Source organism: Salvia hispanica, chromosome 2, assembly GCF_023119035.1.
Source record: "Salvia hispanica cultivar TCC Black 2014 chromosome 2, UniMelb_Shisp_WGS_1.0, whole genome shotgun sequence".
NCBI classification, from domain to species: domain Eukaryota; kingdom Viridiplantae; phylum Streptophyta; class Magnoliopsida; order Lamiales; family Lamiaceae; genus Salvia; species Salvia hispanica.
Window position 1 is genome coordinate 31,393,622 of NC_062966.1, and position 20,847 is coordinate 31,414,468.

A 20,847-nucleotide genomic window follows, 5' to 3' on the forward strand; every position below is an offset into this window, starting at 1 on the left:
TACATTTTATTTCATTAGATCATTTTATAAATTTTGTTAATTAGATAGTACATTGTACTAATTCATTTTGATTTAAGAGCTTCTTTATTTAACAAATTTCAAAATTTTATTAAATTTTCATGTATTAATTGAACTTTTTATTTTTTCTTATTTAATTTTAAATTACTTCAGTTGAAATATGACTCGAGAATCATAGGAGAATTATAAAATTTAGTAGTAAAAGTTTTTTAGTGGGCAATATTAGCAAATTTTTCAAATTCTAAAAACTTTTGAGTCAATATTGTAACTGAATTAATTTTAAAATAAAAATAAGAAAGTAACATAAATAAATTTAATTAACATAAACAGATTAATTCACATAAGAAAAAGTTAATTACATTTAAATACAGATCCAACTAGTTAAAAATAAAACTATAAAATCTCTTAAATCAAACTAAATTAATACTAATACGGATCTAATGAAATAAAAAATTATAAAAAAACTTAATAAAAAAAAATTGGTACAACATTCCAAGAGAATAAAAATTTGTAAAAGAATGTAATGTAATGAAATCGCAGTATATGTATTTTGCCTCTAATTTTCAACGATAATTGTGCAAAAACACAATTGACACGACGTATTTAAAATTGCTATTCTTATACGTAAATTATATGGCATCAGTATTGTTTTTTATTTTCATATCCCTCAAGGCTAAACCCTAATTTCCTCCCCAATCTTAAACCTCCGCTCGCCAGCATCTCAAGGTCCAACACCTGAACAAGTTTTCCGACACTGATCCGCGCGTTCAATTTAGCGGGAAAAAATGCAGCACGATGAGGTCATCTGGCAAGTTATCAGGCACAAACACTGCAGTTTCATGGCCAAGTAAGTTTGATGGCTTGCTTGCTTGTTTTGTGGCGGTTTTTGTTTCGAAGATTTAATTTTGTTGATTCTATGGCGAAATTTATAGAATTGAAACTGGGATTTTCTGCCGGAATCCTTACAACGTGACCGGGATTTGCAATCGGAGCTCATGCCCTCTTGCCAACAGTCGATACGCCACTATTCGGGATCATGACGGTATCTTTTTACTTCCATTCATGCGTTAAATGTATAAATTTGACTGCTTTCGTTGCTAATTAATTTATATGTAGCTGAAATAATTTGGGATTTTGGTGTTTTTCTTCCTTTTCTTTCTGTAGGAGTGTTTTATTTGTATATGAAGACAATAGAGAGGGCGCATATGCCAAATAAATTGTGGGAAAGAGTTAAAATGCCGAGAAATTATGCAAAAGCCCTTGAGCTTATTGACAAGCACATGGTAATCAATATTTATCTTGTTGCTATCACTGTTTTAGCTGCAGTCGGATTGTTCCTGTAAGTTTTGAGCTTTGTTGGCCTGCTGTTTAATATGACAGATGTATTGGCCGAAGTTGTTGGTACACAAAACAAAGCAGCGATTAACTAAGATGACACAGATGCGGATACGCATGAGAAAACTAGCTTTGAAAACAAGGTTCATCCGCCATTTCTTCATCTTTGCACTTGCAGCATGCTTATCTTATTGATTGTAACATATCTCATTATCTGGTGTTTCTTGTTGCCTACTTTTGTGTCACGCTTTTGTTCAGACCCACTTCCTTTATCTCACTTTACTGTAATGAATATCATTTGGACTTAAATAGGAGACATATATTCCTGTTTCCTAGCCCACTCAAGGCATGAAAATCAAGAGCTGGTAAATGACTATAAAAGGGTAAATATATGTAGTATGACGACAGATCAAAGTTATGAGAGATCAAGCAAAGTAACTTTTCTGACTTAGAGTGAATGGATGGGATTGACAATAGGCAAATCACTGTTCATCCATCGAAAGACTTTCGATTTCATATTATGCTTCACTAATCAATATGAACTGGGACAGTGAATTATCTAAGTTCTCAAAGAAAGTGGTTATACTTTTATTACTTATGCACATTGCAGCTTCCTTTTGGGCAGTGTTTTATCCGAATTCTCTTTCTTTAAGTATCAATATACGGTAGCCTATCACATGCTTTTGATTCTTTTTCTTTGTGTAGAGAGAAAATTATGACAGTGCCAACCAAACAAAAGAAAAGGGAAGCTAGACGAGAGGAGAAGGCTGAGAAGGCAGCACTTTTGGAGAAAGTACGTCAGTTCTTGCTTCTGTTTAACCTGCAATCATTGGAGCACTTGATTGTGTATTGCTTGGACTGACTTTCACATTAAATTTCAGAGTATTGAAAAGGAGTTACTTGAGCGCCTCAAGAAAGGAGTCTATGGTGATATCTATAACTACCCCGTTGATAAATACAATGAAATCCTTGATAAGGAAGAAGTTGGAAAAGCTACTATTAGTGAAGATGAAGAGGAGGAGGTTCTGCATCGACATATTTGCTCCAGTTCAATTGTTTGATTCATTGCTCATAGTGCCCATGTGTTCGATATTGCAGGAACCAGTAATAGAATATGTTGAGGGATATGAGGAACTTGAAGAGGAGGATGATATGGAAGATTTTGGTGGTCTTGCTATCAGAGAAGATTATGATAATGGTAAGACTTTTGCAATTTCTCTTTACACAGTTCTATTAACATACAACATAATAGCTCTTCTGCTGGGGTTCAAATTGGGAGAGAGACCCCTGCTGTTATCGTCTTCAATATATGTGGTTATTTTAGCCATTTCTCAAAAAACATCTATTACAGATAATTTGAATGATGGTGATGATGATGACGACGACGATGACGATGAAGAAGAAAAAAGTGCGTCTGTTGCTTATAAGAGAGGGAGGAAGAGTTCTGCAAGAAAGCTGGCGAAAGAAGAACAAGCGGCCAAATCTAAGAAGAAAATCAAAGTCCAAGTTGAGGTAAACTCCACTGCTACATTTCTCTCTCTTCACATAACTACTTTAAGATGGATATTCACTTATTATTGATGTGCTAGGTTGAGCACGAAGACGCAGTTGAAAGGCAAAGAGCTGTGTATTGAGGTATTCCTCCCTTTTTATGTTCATGTACGAAATCAGATTACCAACTCGAGGAAGTTCACTGAAGCTTCATGGTATTAGCTTATGGCCACACCCCATATTGGAATAGGAGACTGCTCAAGATCACCGCTACCGTGATGTAGTATTCCTCTCCAAGTGTGCTAAATCCCGTAATCTTTGACCCGTTTCGATGGGATCGAATGTGGACTTCACCAGTTTTGCTGCTGCTGTTGCTTCCCTCCCCAGAATTTTGTGATTTATATTGGTCATTACCAAATTTTGTTATGTTCTAAAGGATATTTTCTGACTTGTACTGATCATTATTTATTGAATGTGGTCTTTTTTATGTATACCGTGTCTGGACCCGTAGAAAGTAAACGTTTTTCATGTAATGTGTTCAAATTCATACTATAAAATAGATAATTAAAAAAATGTATAAGTATTTGTTGGAAAATTAATGGAGTTAAGAGCAGTATTTTCCTCTAGAAAGTAGCAATGATTTTCTTTAATAAATTAAATTTCTGAAAAATGATGTTCGTTACTTGAACAATGAACATGCAACTGGGCCAATTAAATAAAGCCCTTTAAAAAGTATTTGGGCTTCGGCCCAACCGAAAATAGCTCATTTTCTTTCTTTCATTACTAAACAAATAGGGAATTAGGAAAGGTCACTCTTCATGTTCGGCTAAAATAGCATTTTATGAATATTTCGTATTTCTATTATTTTTTCTATATATTATAAGTATCCATTATTTTCTAAATATACAAAAATAAAAAAGGAGTATATTTTATCACCCTTTTAAATCCTTATTGCTTAACCAATTGAAATTTTGCCTCTCAACTAAGATCATGGCTGCACCCCTGACCCTGTTACATATATTGAGGCAACAAAGGTGTTGCCTATAACAGATGCCAACATCTCTCATTATACATAATTATTAATCTTGACCATCAATTTCTTAAATAAATTTATTAAAGTAATGATGGAATAGATGATATTTGTGAAGAAGGTAGATGAGTGTAAACTCTACAATGGGAAAGTTGAGAAGCTTTTATAGTTTCTAGAAAGAAATTATTTAGTGATTACTAGTATGGTCCCATATAAAATTAAATATGAACATGTATGGGCATGTACTACTCTAGTAGGAAAAGTTAAATTAGGATTAGAGTTAATCTTTACCCTATGTTATGATATATCTGCATCTTGTTTGTGTAAGCCTGTAGGAAATGCACTTACATTTGACTATTAATTAAAAAGTTAGTTAACGAAAATATTTTAATTAAAATTTATAAACCTTACAAATTATATTCCAAGTAACTGTTGAGGTATATTGAAAGATTCTGACAATTTCATTTTATGTATAGGAGAAATAAACGGAGAAAATAATTAAAATCTCTGCGCATAGTTTTTAATTCAAGTTTACTTTTTCAAGAACAACCATAGACCCAATTATTACACATACATGCATTACAGCATCATTAAATGTCTGTCTGTTTTACTTATCATTTTTTAAGCCAAACACATATGAAGTTACAGTTACTGCGTGTCTGCGCAGAAAAAGTTAAAAACAAAAAATAATTCCAACAAAGTCAAATATTTACATGGGCTGCCTTGAATTAAAAGTATGCTCCATCGGGCTCAAATTAAAGAAAGCGTTTTGTTTTGTTTTCGACGAAATTTACAAAAGCAATTAAGTTAAAGAAAATAGATGAAGTAAACAAGTAAAGAAAAATATAACTTAGAATCTCCAAAAAAGACTATGAATGAATCATTCAAATTGGGATTTTGGGACAGAAAAAGTTCTAATAAAGAATATTTTAAAAAGTTCAATTACCTAGTTTTGTAGGTGGATAAATATACTAGGAGTAGTTTTGAGGTGTTAATAAAAATTATAAGTCGCATAAATTATTTATTTAAAGATTAGTCAATATTATTTTTGTATATCAAATAAAAACATCCACTAAAAGTACTCTACTTTGGGACAACTAAGATACATTGAACAAATTTGTGCGTAACTAATCATACAATATTTCAAATACATGTCTATTATCAATCCATAGGGTTTCGTTTTCAATAGCAAGATTTGTGTGTGAAAATCTTGACTGTTACATTTCCTATTAATATGACCATTAATTAGTCATAAATTATAGAATTGACATTGGTTAGCATCAAAATGGGATAAATGTCTAGTTATGGCTTGTGAATTATGCATGTAAAAAATCAGAAGCCAAACCCTGAAATTCCACCATTTTAGGAAATGCATGTTTTGTGTAATCAAAAGAATCGCATGCGCCCCAAACTCATTATATTTTCCAATCAAAGGGAAGCAAAACCTGACAAACACAGCAAAATATAATCAATGGAGATATTAAATTGCATGCATTTGAGGTTTCAATAATTATTGTTTTTACCAGACAACAGAGGTTACAAGAATGAATATCCCTTTTTTTAAAAATAAAAATAAAAATTAGTGTACTTAATTGCCACTTTTTATTCGTTTACATCGCAAGGTTTTGTCAAGTTTTATAAATTTAATCATATGTCTATTCAAGAAGGTTAGCTTGTAAATAATTGTGCATATTCCTCAATAATATTTATACCGGTTTAACTATATAGTATATCAATATTTAATTTATTGTTTAGATGATGTATATTGAATTATTCTCGTTTGCATGCACTTTCCTAGAGTATCTCTACCCAATAATATTTATATATTTTTTATACTCATCTTTTGTAGTAGTATAATGTATTACACCTATAAATAACAGGCCGTTGCTTTACCATAGATTTTATACACATATTAAACAAGACCTAAATTCATAGTATTTCAAAACAAGATCTTTCGTGCCAACTCTAAATATTAATTTGCTTTTAGACCTTGCTGTATATTTAATGAATAAATTAATTATATAAGGTGGTTCCATCTAGATAATTTTTTAGTAGTTACAACAATTCACATGACTTAATACGCTCTCAAAATTAAAAAATATTGTCAATATAGAAAAATTGGCAAAGTAATTAGTCAAAAGAAAATGTCAAAATTCTATAAACAGGAGAAGAAAATGCTGGAATATATACATTAATTACACATACTCTAATATCCCATGTTGTCGTTAAAATCTGGTTGGCATTTACTCTCTCTCCAGCCATATATTATATTAATTTTTTATGTTTCTATTTTAAATTATATACCATATTAATATATGTTGGTTGTATGAAATATTATTGCCATCTATGCACAAACACGTGAAATTAAACATGAATATCGTAGGAAAGCTATTTATCTATGAATGCAATTTTATTATGTAAGATTCATGGGCCAATGCAATATCAATAATTCTCTGAAGAAAGCTACGATGCACAAATAATTAATTAATGCTCGGGCAAATTTATTCCATCCTCTTTTAATCTCAGAGTTCAATAATGTATTTCCCAATTTATTGGCTTTAAATTGCCACGACAGCCAACATTTTTTTATAGAATAACGGGGAACTATAGTAGTTCCAATCAGATGAATAGAGAGAAATAGAAAAAATTAAAATAAAAATCAATTTCCATGAAACAACACTGTCCAATTAGAAATCAGGCAATCAGCAACCTAATTAATTATATCCGAGTATTATAGAAAGTCTTGTATTTAAAAAAACATGATATATAATATTAAAATACTATAGAGGACTTTGTGATATCATATACTCCGTATCCAACAATTTCAAATTTTAAATCTCTCTCATATTTCCTTTCGTAATTATATATTTGAATAGTAAGTTATAATAATTTGGTCCAGAAAATAAATAGGAGTATATTAAAATGTACCAGCTGCCATAGTAAACTTGACATAGCTGGAAAGTTGAGATTTACAAGTAGTATTGTTAAATTGCTTACATTATAATCGCACGTGCAGACAAATAATTCAACTTCATAATTCATTTTCCTATACTATTTTCTCAGACCATAACTATTGATAATTAATGTTCAATAATTTTCTATTATATTGCCCGAAATTTAGTGTATGAGATCAACCATCGATTTTTTCCACTTGTTACCCCAAACACTTCAAATATCTATGCATATTATGTTTTTATATATAAAATCTAATACTATCATCAACAATATCTCAAATGCCTATATACTTATAAAATAACGTCATTTTTTAAATATTTGGGGGCGACAATAGTATTTTTTTTTTGGTTATATATACGTCATTGATGTATATATATTGCAAGTGTGCCTATAAATTGTCTACCGAAAAGAAAAAAAAAAGACGAACGAAAAATGATTGACTAATCAGTAACCACTCATTTAAATTTAAACTGGAATACGAAAAAAAATTTATGCTGTTTTTTTTTTTTTTTGATACAAGATAAAAGCTCAAGCTGAAGGCACAGCGAGCAAAATAGTCGATAACAAACAAACGAACAAAGAAAAAAGATAACCAAAAACAAAGTAGAAACCCTCCACTAATCTGCCACTAGCCAAAAACCCATAAGCTAAGCAAAGAAACACTACAATCCAGCAGCAATCCGAGCACAAGCCATTCCTCAACAAAAAGCCACACCACCAGCTCAACCAAGAACAAGACACCAACAATAAAAAAACAGATACAAAAAATTTATGCTGTTAATCAATATTCAACCCAATTGGAAATCCATGACATATTTCACCATAAAACTAACTAACATGATTTAGGACCTAGATACAAAATTTGAACAAATCATACTTAAAGTACTATACTTTTACAAAATCAATTATATCGACGTTCAATTCGATTGCTTTGTCATCTATATTGGTAAGTTCCCCCATTATATTAACAAATGTGGAAGTAATGGGAATTAGATTATTATTACATCATTTATTAACTAATTAAAGAGTTAGGACCATTAGAATTAAGAGTGGTTAAGTATGCTTGCCATTAGCTAGGACCTTCTACATCTAGTTATAATTAACTTAACTAGCTAGGTTGATACCGGCCGGTAGACTTGATATTAAAATTTTGTTTTCTGTTTATTATATTTACCTATGTATATTTATTTAAATATGCATCGTGAGTATAATATTATCATTTGATATGTATGATATATGAATTAGCAATGTTGATGGGTATTATATTAGCAAAGATTGTGTGCACACTGCAGAGAGACCTAGAAAATAAAACTTGTAGGGTGAGGCACAATTAAAGGGCATCGAAAATTAGAATAGTGCATCGACCATCGTTAGCAACTGATAACAAATGTAGAACGAAAGTGAACCCCAACATTGGAGGATGAGAAGAAGTTGGCGCATGTGCGTATCACAATAATGACTATGATGAATAAATTATACTTCAAATCTAATTTTACTTTCAACACTTAAACTTACTGAGAGACAATGACCGTTAGTGAATTAATGATGGTCGCCAATACATTGGCTAATCATAAAATTATAGTTTTAAAAATTAAAATATACTATAAATTGCATTTACAGATGTGTCCTAGTGATCAGGAATTGTCAGTAAGGTGGACAGTGAATTTCACATCGTTTTCGTACAAAATTATGTCCCTGATCCGTTGTTGAATCACCAAGATTTAGCATGTCGGTGATCCATCGGTTACACCCGGATCAATTTCATGACCTTTGGTTAAAGATGGATGAGTTCCTACCCCTCAACCACACCTCTTATATTAATTATAGAATTTATAAGCATCAATCGACAAATATAATAAAATATAGATATATGAGAATTTGAAATTACACATACTTCACCACACCTCTAACTGCAACGTGTATAATATGGTATTGTTAATATATGAGTGATTAATTAGTTGGTTTGAGGCAGTGAAAAAAGCATATACTTACCTGATTTTTATCAAATCGTTTCATACATAGACTATATCTCTAATTCCCCGGTGTAACTAATCATAACTTTGTACTCCCTTTCGTTCCAATTAAATTGAGTCAAAACTTTTAAGTACAGAAATTAAGAAATTGTGTTGAAAATTAGGAAAGGAAAATAAAGTAAAAAAAATAAAGAGAGAGTAAAGTATATGATGGAATAAAGTAGAGTGATTGAATGTTTTGTTTGTTGTAAAAAATGACTCAATTTAATTGAGAAAAAAATACGAGACATAGTTGGGGTAACAGTAATATGCATTAGTGATTAATTAGTATATAATGTATGTAACAGTAATATGCATGCATTAGTGATTAATTAGTATATAATGATGTATCTTAACTTAGGTACGGGATCCAATCATTTAACCAAACATATTTATTTCATATTCTATCTATTAGAAATATATATATGTTCCTTCAGTCAGGTTGTCCATATAATTAATATAAGTATATTAGTAATATTAAAGCTCTACAGATCATTTTAATTCGTAAATTTGTTGCAAACGTGAGGCTCCCCATGCAATTGAATAATTACGAAATACTCCAGAATTAATCATTCCATTTTTATCTTTAAACAGTAAATATTTATAAATCGATGCAGTTAGTCATTGGAGCTAAGAATGTATTGAAAATTAAGATGTAAGTTTACTTAATTGATCTTTTCAATAAGTCAAATATAGAACCTATGACATAGATAGGTGTTTCACTAGTTGTAAGGTTTAACATTATTACCTCTTAACCCACACCTAGACGTCGATTTACCTCAAATGTTATTTAATTTGATTGATTAAAAAATAATGATTAGTTCTATTGCATAATTTTTCAATCTTTCTAGGGTTTGAATACGTTTTCAATAAACTCAGGAAAATAAGCTACTCCGTATATAATTTTTATAATTACATATATATACTTATTTGAAGAGAAGCAATATATGTATGAAATAATTATGTTGATTGGATCCTCACCGTAAATAATTTAAGGGGATGTTTTGCTTTTAACTAGACCTGTATATTATATATATACGTATTATCAATGTTCACATAAAAATATTTTTTCACTTATCTTTCCCCAGCACATATACGATCATACGTATAAAATTGAGAAACACTAGACTCCTACGGTCCTACCTTGAGATGTAGATACTATTGACACATCGAATTTGTACTTGAATAAAGCATGTACTTAAATAAATATTTTTGAATACCTAGCTCCTACTCAATTTTATATATTTTCTAATTATTTATACATTAAAAATGTGTGTCCTCGCCATTACATTACTAACTACACCTCCTCATCAATGCTCTTCTCCTTATAAAACATCTCCTAATCTACCTCACTTCTCAATCATTTCTCAACCCTAAAATTTTCTACATTTCTTCCAAAACACAAGAATCTATTTTCATCACCCACACACACAATGGAAGAGGCTTTGAGAAGGCTCAACGCCGCCCCAACTACCAAGCCCGCGGCGGCGCCAAAGCGGTGCTCCGCCGCCAAGCGTCCACACAAGGACGCCGCGGGCGGCACCAACATGCGGTACCGCGGGGTGCGGCGGCGGCCATGGGGGCGGTACGCGGCGGAGATCCGGGACCCGCAGTCGAAGGAGCGGCGGTGGCTGGGCACGTTCGACACGGCGGAGGAGGCGGCGTGCGCGTATGACTGCGCCGCACGCGCCATGCGGGGCGTGAAGGCCCGCACCAACTTCGTGTACCCGGCCTCGCCCTCCGAGAATCTCCTCCCTTCCTTCACCTACGGGAAGCTATCTCAGCCCTCCATCCTCTCCTCCTCCTCACGCCAATTCCTCTCTCCCGCGCAATTCGATTTCACCAGAAATTCCCTAAATTCTCACCGATTTCTCCTCCGCGATTACATCACCTCATCCACTGCTAAATATCTCGATACCAATTCCAATTCCAATTTCACTCTGACCTCCGATTTTTTGAGAAATTCCTCCAATTTCACCGGATCTTCTTCCTCCTCCTCTCTCTGCGCCACCGCCACCTCCGCCACCGTAGTCTCCGAGACCGCCTTCGCCGCCGCGCCGCTCAGCTTAGAAAACATCGAGAACAAAAAGGGAGAAGCTCTGTGGAATGAGAATAACTGCATGGATTTCTTCCCAACTGAGAGGTCTGATTCCGGCCTATTGCACGAAGTTCTCAACGGATTTCTCCCAAATTCGACGAAAAGCGTAATTGAAGAGGAGGAATTTGCTCTGCCGAAAGGGGATGAATATTTAGGGTTTTCTGGTGAATTTGGGAAACTGAACAACTGTTTTGGATTTGTTGAGAGTGAATTTGAGGGGTCGATTAATCAAACAAATGGGATTTTATCAGAGATTTTCAACTATCAGGAGAGTGGGAATCTGCTTGAAGCTAACATGCAGAATGCATGAACTCAACCACCTGAAATTGTTCTTCAATTTCATGGAATATTATTCTCAAATTCTGTGTATTTAATTTCTTGTTTATGGGCAAAAAACTAGTCTTCTGATCTGGTGTTAAACGTAAGATTTTAATTTATTTGGTTGATTATAAGTCCACATTTTAAAGTTATTACTCATTTTTGTTTTACGTATGCATTGATTATTTATATGGTACATGTAACTTTAATTTGGGACGATAAGATCACAACTCACTTATTTCGGAAGAGAACGTTTAATATTAAAATCACAAACTCTGATCTAATTTCACGATTAATTAATTAATCCGAAACCATAACACAATTGGAAATCAAAAATAGCTATAGCCTATAGGGTTTGAATGTTGCATTTGGAAAACTACATTAAGTTAAGACGACATTGAATATCTCGTAATTACAAGAATATTCGATTAAAATTTAAATGTAAATTTAATAATCTCACGATTAAATTTGTTTTTGTCACGAGTCTAGAATTTTAATCAAATATTTTCAATCAGGTTGGTGTATCTCCAAACGACAAACATGTGATTATTGACGCGTTAATACCAATCAGATTGTACCTAAATTTAGGGTTAATAAATTTTTTACATGAAACAAAAGCACGGTATTGATATATGATCATTCTTATACTGTATTCGTATTTTTACATAGCAATATGATAATTTCGTATTTGGTTCGTAATTTTATCGGATTCGTGTAACACGTTGCCATTAATTATTAGTAGTAGTAGTTTACTAGTTATGCTTTATTTGAGTATTATATAGTCTTTAAAATTAAAGAATTTGGACTTATGTATGGTTGTCGTGTCATTATTAAGTTATGTCAACACAAATTAAATTGTGTTGCTTTCATGTTGGTGTCGTATTTGTATGATGTGCTAATATATTTCACTGCAAAAAACAATTTGAATTACCAGCGGTGGCCAATCTCTCGTTGATTACCTACAGATTACTGATGGAAAACATTATTACCGGCGGATTTGATGGATTACCGACGGAATTCCCATAGTCCATAGCAAAAAAATTCGTCGGTAACACTATTTACCGTAGGTAAAATTGGAATCACTGACGGAAACTTTCGTACGTAAATTTGTTATTTTTTGTAGTGTTTATGTGTTTTTTGGGCATAAGATTTATGATATTGGTGTTTGATAATTTTGGAAGAAAGAGAGAATAAAATATGAAACTAAAAAAAGGAGGAGAGAGAATAATTTTTTTGTCATAAATAATTACTCGAATAGTTTGGACAGATCAAAAGTGAATACGATTAAATTAATTTGTGATGGAGGGAGGGAGTATAATTCTGTTGGTGTCTAATTTCAAAATATTTCTTCATTTCTAAATTAATATGGACCCAACGAATGATTTGTACATTAGGATCAACTACAAAAAAAAATACGTATCCTCTTTTTAATATCATATATATGCACCTTATATTTAAGATGCTAACAAAAATATGTATTGGTTTGCAAAGTTTCAATAGCTAGGATTATCCGCATCTTGGGTAGAATATTTATTTGATCACCAATGATATACGAATAATGTATTGCCTTTTATAGTAAGTTGTGAGTAGGAGTAGTATTATTTTCATTCGTGACGTGGGCTCAATCATAGAGGAGCCAAACGCGGTCTTATAAAGTTTAAGCAGTAGAAATTTAAAAGAGTTTTAATGTAAATCGTGTGCGGCTGCTTTTATGAGAAAACCAACTTATTGAAACAACATAATCTTGAAGATGGACAATAATTTTTCACAATAGTTTTTAATCTTGCAACAATACATCTATTCATTTGTCTTTGTATTATTGATGATTCGCACGAGCTGTTGTTAATGTGTGGCCAATATATACCCCCTCCGTCCATCAGTTGCTAGGAGTCCTGATTGAGTTCATCACAAATTTTAAGAAATACTCCCTCCGTTTCACTTAAAATGTAACATTTGAGAATCGACACGGAATTTTATGTAGTGTTATTTTGTGAGTTAATGAAGAGAGAGTAAAGTAAGAGATGAAAAAGTAGAGATAGAGTTGTTTCCATTTAAGGAAACGTTTCATTTTTAATGGGACAACCAAAAAAGGAAAACGTTGCATTTTTTATGGGACAGAGGAAGTACTAGATACAAGTGAAAATTGATAAAAAAAAATAGTGAAATTTGAGCCTCAATTTTATAATGACTTATACTTTTATATAACATGTGAGTGAAATGTGCATACTCCCTCCGTCCCAAGATAAGTGACTTACTTCTTTTGGGCACGAGATTTAAGGAATGATATTTAAATAAGTTAAAGTGGAGAGAGTAAAGTATGAGAGAAAAAAAGTAGAGGAGAGAAGAGAGAATAAAGTAGGTGGAGAATAAAGTAAGAGGGATGACTTTTTGCTAAAAATGGAAATAGGTCACTTATAATCGGACACCCCAAAAAGGAATACAAGTCACTTATCTTGGGACGGAGGGAGTACTACTTATCATATATTCTAATCATTCACAAAAATAGTTTCATTTGCGGACAGTGTTTTAATAAAAAATTGGTAAAGTAAGAGCAAAGGAGAAAAAATAGATCAAGAGAGATACGTAGAAAAAATAAGTAAAGAATTGAAAAAAGTGGGTAAGTATGAGATAAAAACTTTCTATTTTTAGAAATAGGACTATTTTTTGTGAACACCCTAAAATAGTAAAATGAGACCATTTTTAGTGGACGAACGGAGTAATAAAGGTAAATCGCAACTTCTAATAGCAAACGGACCAAAATAGCAAACCAAGATTCTAATCACGTGCGAAGAGCGTATATAAGAACTCCAGTTTTTTTGAAAGGGATACATTTTGCTAACATCAGGACGAATCAAGAATAACAACCTCCCTCAATTATGGATGAATCAATGAAACTATGTAAGTATCATTTTATAATAATCATAATTAAATATATTTTTTTTATTATTAGTAGTAGTAAATATATCTGGCATACTATCAGTTCATTATTAATATCTTATTATACAGAAGTAGCAAAATCTGCAATCCACTTAACTTTTATAATCAACTTGTCTTGCATTTTCTAAAACTCCGAATTGAGACATTTAGTTCTCAACGAAGAGATAATTATTTATATGTCACTACAAAAAAACTTATCTTTCAACGACACAAAAATTCGTTGATAATTATTTATATGTCACTACAAAAAAACTTATCTTTCAACAACACAAAAATTGAAACGCAATTACCAACGCCTGAATATTTTTTAAAATACGCAAAGGAAAGCGTGTCCAAGTTGAAGGCAAATTATCTTAATCTTTTATTTTCTAGGATGCTTTATTTGTTTGGACACCAACAATAAGAACATTTTATGAAGTATTGGTGGTATAATTAGACACATAAATTAGCATCCTTATTAACATTAAAAAATGTCCTTAGCCGTTCTTTTTTTTTTTTTCCGTAGTGCGTACTCTTTCCAAATCTATACGAATTAATTATTAATTTTTTTTTTATGTACTCTTTTATCAAGTATGAATAATAAAAGGAAATAGTATTTCCATAAAGACGTATATAGATGAGTTAGTTTATTGTATAGGTATTCCCAAAATGAATACGGTAATTAACCTTCAATAATTAATTAAAAGCAAATAAAGAGGTGGACCATTGTAGTTTTGGGTTAAGCTAGCCATAATTACACTTGAAACTCCTGCGTCTGCGTGTTAGCAAGGGTAAAGTGTGGATAATATATTCTACTCACTAATTAATTTCTCTTATTTATTACTCCTTCAATTATATACCAACTAATTAAATAATGGTCCTAGCTTATTCTATGATTCCAGATATAATCTCGCAATATTAAATCAAATGAAGGTATAGGAGCTTAATATTAATTATTATAAACCTAAAAGCATGTTTGTAATAATGTGTGTGGAAGAGCTAGTACTTAGTTTAAGTAGTAATAGCATGTGAATCTGTGATACAATATACTATCAAATAAAATTAAATGGAATAAACATTGGATTAATTATGGTAAATTTGAATCCACTTAATTTTACGTGTTACATAAATTTGTGCATCTAGACAAAAAGTTGTTCAGTTAGTAAGACGCACCATCCAACCAATCACTACGAAAGTGGAGATTATCGATAGATTTCCGTGTCGATAAATTAAATCTAAAAAGTCTAGTAGTATCAAATTTTACCAATGATTATGATGTTGGAACGGGTGCAATGTTAGATGACCGAAGGAGTCTGTCAGTGTACATGTGATGCTGAAATATGTGGCTTACCGACGAGTTTTTCCATCCGTATTATCGATGGGTAGGCGTCCGTCAGTAAACCTACATTATGCTGATGGTTTATTGTATCGATAATCCGTAGGTATTTGTAAATTTTAATATTTGTTTAATTTGTTTATTTACCTAGTTATGATGTCTTATATTTATCATATTTATAAAAAAACATATTTTTTTTTTAATATTCTCCACATTTATTTATACGCCATATGGTCATAAATAATTTGTTGTTGTGAAATTATTTATTGAAGTAAATCTAAAACCAAGAAATAATGAGTAAGGAATTGTACCACACTAAATACTAATCCATCTAAATCATCAAATTAATGACAAAATTATATCAACCATTTTGACTAATATTTGGTGCCGTATATATACCGTATACGTGTTTCATTAATAGTCAGTACACAATATATATAACACCTTTCAATTGCTATCAATTCACCTTTTACCTCGTTTAATTAATTAACGTGTGTCGGATTCTTATGTCACAATTTAAGCCTAATTATCTTGTAGTATTTTAGATGTATTAATGCATATCTCCAAACAAGAAAAAAAAGAATACTTTTCAATTGCCACTTAAAAACAAACCACTCAGAAATTATCCGACATGGAAGAATACAAATCAAACATTCAGTCCATTCATATTCTTGTTATTAATGGGCCAAAGTCCTAGATAAATAAGATATTCGAAGTGAGCCCAATATGAAGGCCCAGTTACACCTAATGACCCAAAGCCCAAACATTTAGAACTAGGAATTGGCACGTCAAAATGTCAAATTACTTCTTTTCATTTTCTTTTTCTTTTTCTTCTTCTTCGATTGATTTGGGTGAGAATTGAGTTCATTTCTTTGGGATTGTGGACATCTAAACAAATAAATATACTCAAATCACTATAAATATATGAGCAACTATTTTTACCAAATACTACTAGATTTCTGAAATTGAAAATTATTTAGAAGAATGGACTATTCAACAAAAATTTGTATTACTATTAATTAAAAAAAGAGAGTAAACATTCAATATATAAAAAAATAATGATTTCCTAAGCACCATTAGCAATTCTTATATGCCAAAATAACAATTAGTGGCCAACCATATGATGCAAATGAAGGCATGGAAAATGGGACCCTTCCAGAAAGTGCTCTTGTTGCCTCGTTATTCTGATGATTCATCCAAAGCAAGAACATGTATAAAAACAAAATAGATCAATAAATTATCAAAAAGTAAAGAGATTCGGATAAAATTTCCTGTTGATCTTTGTGTGTGTAATCACTAGAGTGGGTAAAAGAAGCTTTATAAAAAGTGGGTTTTTTTTCTTGTGGTTGGATTTGACTCAAAGTTTGGTTACTAGACTATCCAACATGTGAATGATAAAGATTGATGATGAAATAAAATATACCAACCCAATAATGTCCACCACCTTTCTTATCTCAATTATTCAATTCTCTCTATTTAAACTCCCCAAACAAGTTGTAGTGTAGCTTCTCCAACTCTTGCACAAATCCACTCCAAAATCAAGAAGCCTTGTTTTTTTTGATGCAATGGAAAATGGAGTGATGAGAAAAGAGATGAAGGTGGAAATACCAGAGGTGACCCCACCTCCATTGGCAAGAACCAAGTCCATTTCTTGCCTTTGCTCCCCTACCACGCACGCTGGCTCGTTCCGTTGCAGGCTGCACCGCTCCCCTACCCTCCGTAGGAGCAAGAGCATTGCGTACGGGGAATCTAAAAGTAAAGGTGAAACGACGCCGTTTGTGCCTATGCAGAGCAATGCAGTGGATGCTCAGTAGTCATAGATGTCATGTCTATGTGTATGTTTAGGCTGATCATACGCATCTATCAGATGTGTAAGGTCAGCGAGTTTGGGACTTCCTAACGACGTCGTTTCTTACTAAAATTTCCTATATCCAAAATCTTGATTCATCTTGGTCTCATTCACAACTTTTGCACCAATTAAACTCCATCAACTTATAACACAAAATCGACAATAAAGTATTAAGTCATCATCAACACCTTATAACAAGCTACAATTATAATTGACAAGAAATACATTTATTATACAAAATTACAAATGAAGTAAACTATTCCCTTATGATCTAGCTAATCTTGGTTGAGTCCAAATCTCCTAATGACGTCTTCTAGAATTAGAGCATATTGAGCAAAAAAAAAAAAAAACTGTCAATTCTTTGGACTTCCACTTGTACTAATAGGCCAGAGTTTGCTGAAAATACTCTTAGGTTTGCTAGGCATCTTGGAAGGCTTAGCCACGCGATCGTGATCCTCAGCCAGCTTCATCTTTAGTGTCGAAACACTAGACTTTGGGGACTTTATACCGGAGGCGCTCCACTGGTCCTCCGGTGGCAAGGTGCTGAACGAGGTCTTCGCCTTTGAAGGAGTCGGCTGCCCTTCCAAGAGCACCTTCATGTTGTTTGGAAGCTGGCCACCCGCCATTGAAGCCCGTGCCTGCTCAAAGAAAAGGACCTGCACCACCACCCTTAGAGGGAGCCTCTCATTCTGTGCAGCGTGCATACAAGCTTCCACGGATAGCTTCTTGCAGTCGAGGATTTGCCACAGACGCTTCCTCTCGCCCTTGCTCAGCTCCGGATGCTCCTGCACAATTAGTCACAATCACAACACATTCTTCAAAAAAAAAAAATTACCAAAGAATTGAAATCTCTTTGCTACCTTTAGGTAAGCATCAATGGCTTTGTAGAGATCATCATGATTGAGCCTTGCAAAATTTGGGACTGCTTCAGCAATGGAAATGAATTTGGACATAGGCAGATTTGCATCTTTACCTATCTCTTGCAAGAATCTATCAACAAGCTTTGCAACCTTGAGATTGGAGGTGTGTGATGCAGAGGATGATCTCCTCATCTCTTGAAACTCAACATCAACTCTAGGGGGGCTCGGCCCCCGCCACACGAACTCCTCCAACATGGCCAAAACGGTGTCCACATCATGCCTCGTCCCATTTTCACAGCAACGGGGCAGTAGAATGTCAGCAACCGTGGCCTCGTCTAGTTGAAGCCCTGCCCTTGTTCCCAGCTCTTTCTTGGATGAGACAGAGGCTTTTAGCACATTAGCTGCCTTGAGCAGTTTCAGCAGAAAACTGCAAGAAACAGCCCCTTTCTCTGCTGGTAATAAGCTAACAATTGATTCCAAAATCAGCCTATTTCTTGAATCTACCTCACCATCATCATCACCTTCACCTTCAGCATCCATTGCCTTACCCAAGTTTGGGAGCCAACGCGACGCATAAGCTCTCAAAGCATCCCCGATGAGGTGAGGGGGGACCTTCCCCCCAGACTTGATTGCCTCCATCACTCTCCAATAAAGATCTATCTCCAATTCTGCCAAGTTCTCACCCCACCACCCTTTATCCTTATCCTTATGCCTATGGCTCTCTGTTCCATTGCTCGAATAGCAGCTGTGGGCCCGGCCTACCTTATCCGGGTGGGCCGAAACCCTCGAGGCAACTGCCTCAATGCACCTACCGGTCACCCCCACCTCCTCCGATAGTGAGGGGAAAGCCTTGGTGGTCTGCAATGTCACAATTGAGTCCCTCCAGCCTTGAAGGATGTAAGAGTTCAAGAACACCTCAACTTTGTATATGAGATTGCCTTTCTCCACATCCTCTGTCATCTGGAGATACTCTGCTGCACAACGGATCGAGACAATGTTGAAGGCGCTGAGCGTGATGGTGATGCCGTAACAGAACTTGGCACAGAGCTCGAACGCCTCCACCCCTCCCGGGAAGCCGTGGAGCTTGATCAGCTGGAGCTCCGAGGTCGACTCAGGGCTCTCTGCATACAGCTTCTGCAGGCGGAGGCATTTGGATAGCAGAGGAAACTGTGCTTGCAAACATCAAATTTATGCATTTGGATCATTTCTTATATTTCTATACTGAAAGAGCTCAAATGCAATGAAAAATGAGCATGAAATTCACCTTATGGAGTAAATATCTGCTCCCTTTTACTTGGATTATAAGATCACTTGAAACTTCACATGAAACAGACCTAAAAAATAAGCAATACACACCTTAAGTTCCATCAAACTACAGCAAGATTGCATTTTGATCAGGAATTCATGCAGTTAGGCTAAAAGGGTTCAAAGATTCAATCATTCTTGAAAACATCAAGGTATGATTGAGTTTTTAAAAACAATCACCTCACAGCAAAGACAAAAAAGAACTCCTTAATTCCATCAAACTACAGCAAGATTGCATTTTGCTCAAGAATTCATGCAGTTGAACTAAAAGGGTTCAAAGATTCAATCATTTCTTGAAAATAATAAAATATAATTTTGTTCAGAAAAACAAAAAAATCACCTCACAGCCTCTGTGGTGTAGAATGTGTCAGGGCGAGATCCCAGCTTCATGAACTTCATCTCTGAGTTTTTCTTTCCTATTCCTAAAACTAGCCTAATCCAACTCAAAACACCATTTTTGAGATTCACACAGGAACAATAGACAAAAAGGAAAGCATGTTCTTCACTTTGTTAGAACAACAACAGACATTGGAATCCTCCCACCAAAATTGCAGAAAAAGGAAAACAGAAACTGAAATCCCACTTTACCTTGAGGAAACTTGAAGCTAAAGGTGAATTTTTTTTCTAAAAAATTAGAAATATTGCAAGAAATACACTCACATGTAGTAGTAACAACAAGCCACCGTATTAATGATATTTTTGTACTATATATAATGATGAACTAGTGAAAAATATAAAAATAAAAATTAAATCTCAAATAATCAGACCAGTCCATAAATCCATATCACTTTAGTCAAATTATCTACCCCAATTGACATGGACATGAGAAACAAAAAAAGAATCTACATCCCATCAAATTATTATTATCGCTAAAAAAAGATCAAATTTTGGTTCACGCCCTATGTAGATAATACTGCATAAATTTGATTAGATCATTATGCATACTGAAAATTGTTGTTTTTTGTTCACAAAATCATTGGCTGTTGTTTTTTCCCCTCAATATGTGTGTACGTGTGTTTTAACTCTATGTCTTGCTATGAACATAATAATAATTATTAAACTTTGTTAGTTAGAGTTTAGGTAATATGTCAGTTGGTGGGGCTCATCCTAATTTTCTGCCTTGGATTCTTTGGTAAAAGTTGTTTTTTTTTTTTATTTAATCCCAAAAAGAAAGTAAATCCTACTACACACATACGTTGTCATCTAATACTAAAATAACAACTGGGTTGTTGATTGCAAAAAAATCTAGAAAACCAATGAGTGGAATTTTGAGGCTACAATTGAATTGAAAGTAAAATAAAATGTAAATACAAGAAAATAAAAT

The 20,847-nt window shown here is 33.4% G+C and overlaps 3 protein-coding genes across 3 annotated transcripts; 2 read left to right on the forward strand and 1 right to left on the reverse strand.

The window, feature by feature from the left end:
- Positions 1 to 665: 665 nt before the first annotated feature.
- LOC125203606 (protein MAK16 homolog) lies at positions 666 to 3,335 on the forward strand. Its single transcript, XM_048101994.1, has 10 exons — positions 666 to 865; positions 951 to 1,060; positions 1,183 to 1,301; positions 1,399 to 1,496; positions 2,059 to 2,146; positions 2,235 to 2,375; positions 2,452 to 2,551; positions 2,705 to 2,865; positions 2,943 to 2,988; positions 3,067 to 3,335. Exons 1-9 carry the CDS (start codon positions 804 to 806, stop codon positions 2,985 to 2,987), a joined length of 924 nt encoding a protein of 307 aa, XP_047957951.1. The 5' UTR covers positions 666 to 803; the 3' UTR covers position 2,988; positions 3,067 to 3,335.
- A 6,939-nt stretch (positions 3,336 to 10,274) lies between these two features.
- On the forward strand, positions 10,275 to 11,249 carry LOC125206795 (ethylene-responsive transcription factor ESR2-like). Its single transcript, XM_048106018.1, has one exon. The coding sequence runs from the start codon at positions 10,275 to 10,277 to the stop codon at positions 11,247 to 11,249; it is 975 nt and encodes a 324-aa protein (XP_047961975.1).
- A 6,279-nt stretch (positions 11,250 to 17,528) lies between these two features.
- LOC125207349 (BTB/POZ domain-containing protein At1g67900-like) lies at positions 17,529 to 20,212 on the reverse strand. The gene is made up of 4 exons (XM_048106643.1): positions 19,864 to 20,212; positions 19,483 to 19,552; positions 18,219 to 19,385; positions 17,529 to 18,143 (listed from the first exon to the last, which is right to left on the reverse strand). The coding sequence occupies exons 1-4, from the start codon at positions 19,920 to 19,922 to the stop codon at positions 17,712 to 17,714; spliced, it is 1,728 nt and encodes a 575-aa protein (XP_047962600.1). The 5' UTR covers positions 19,923 to 20,212; the 3' UTR covers positions 17,529 to 17,711.
- Positions 20,213 to 20,847: the final 635 nt, after the last annotated feature.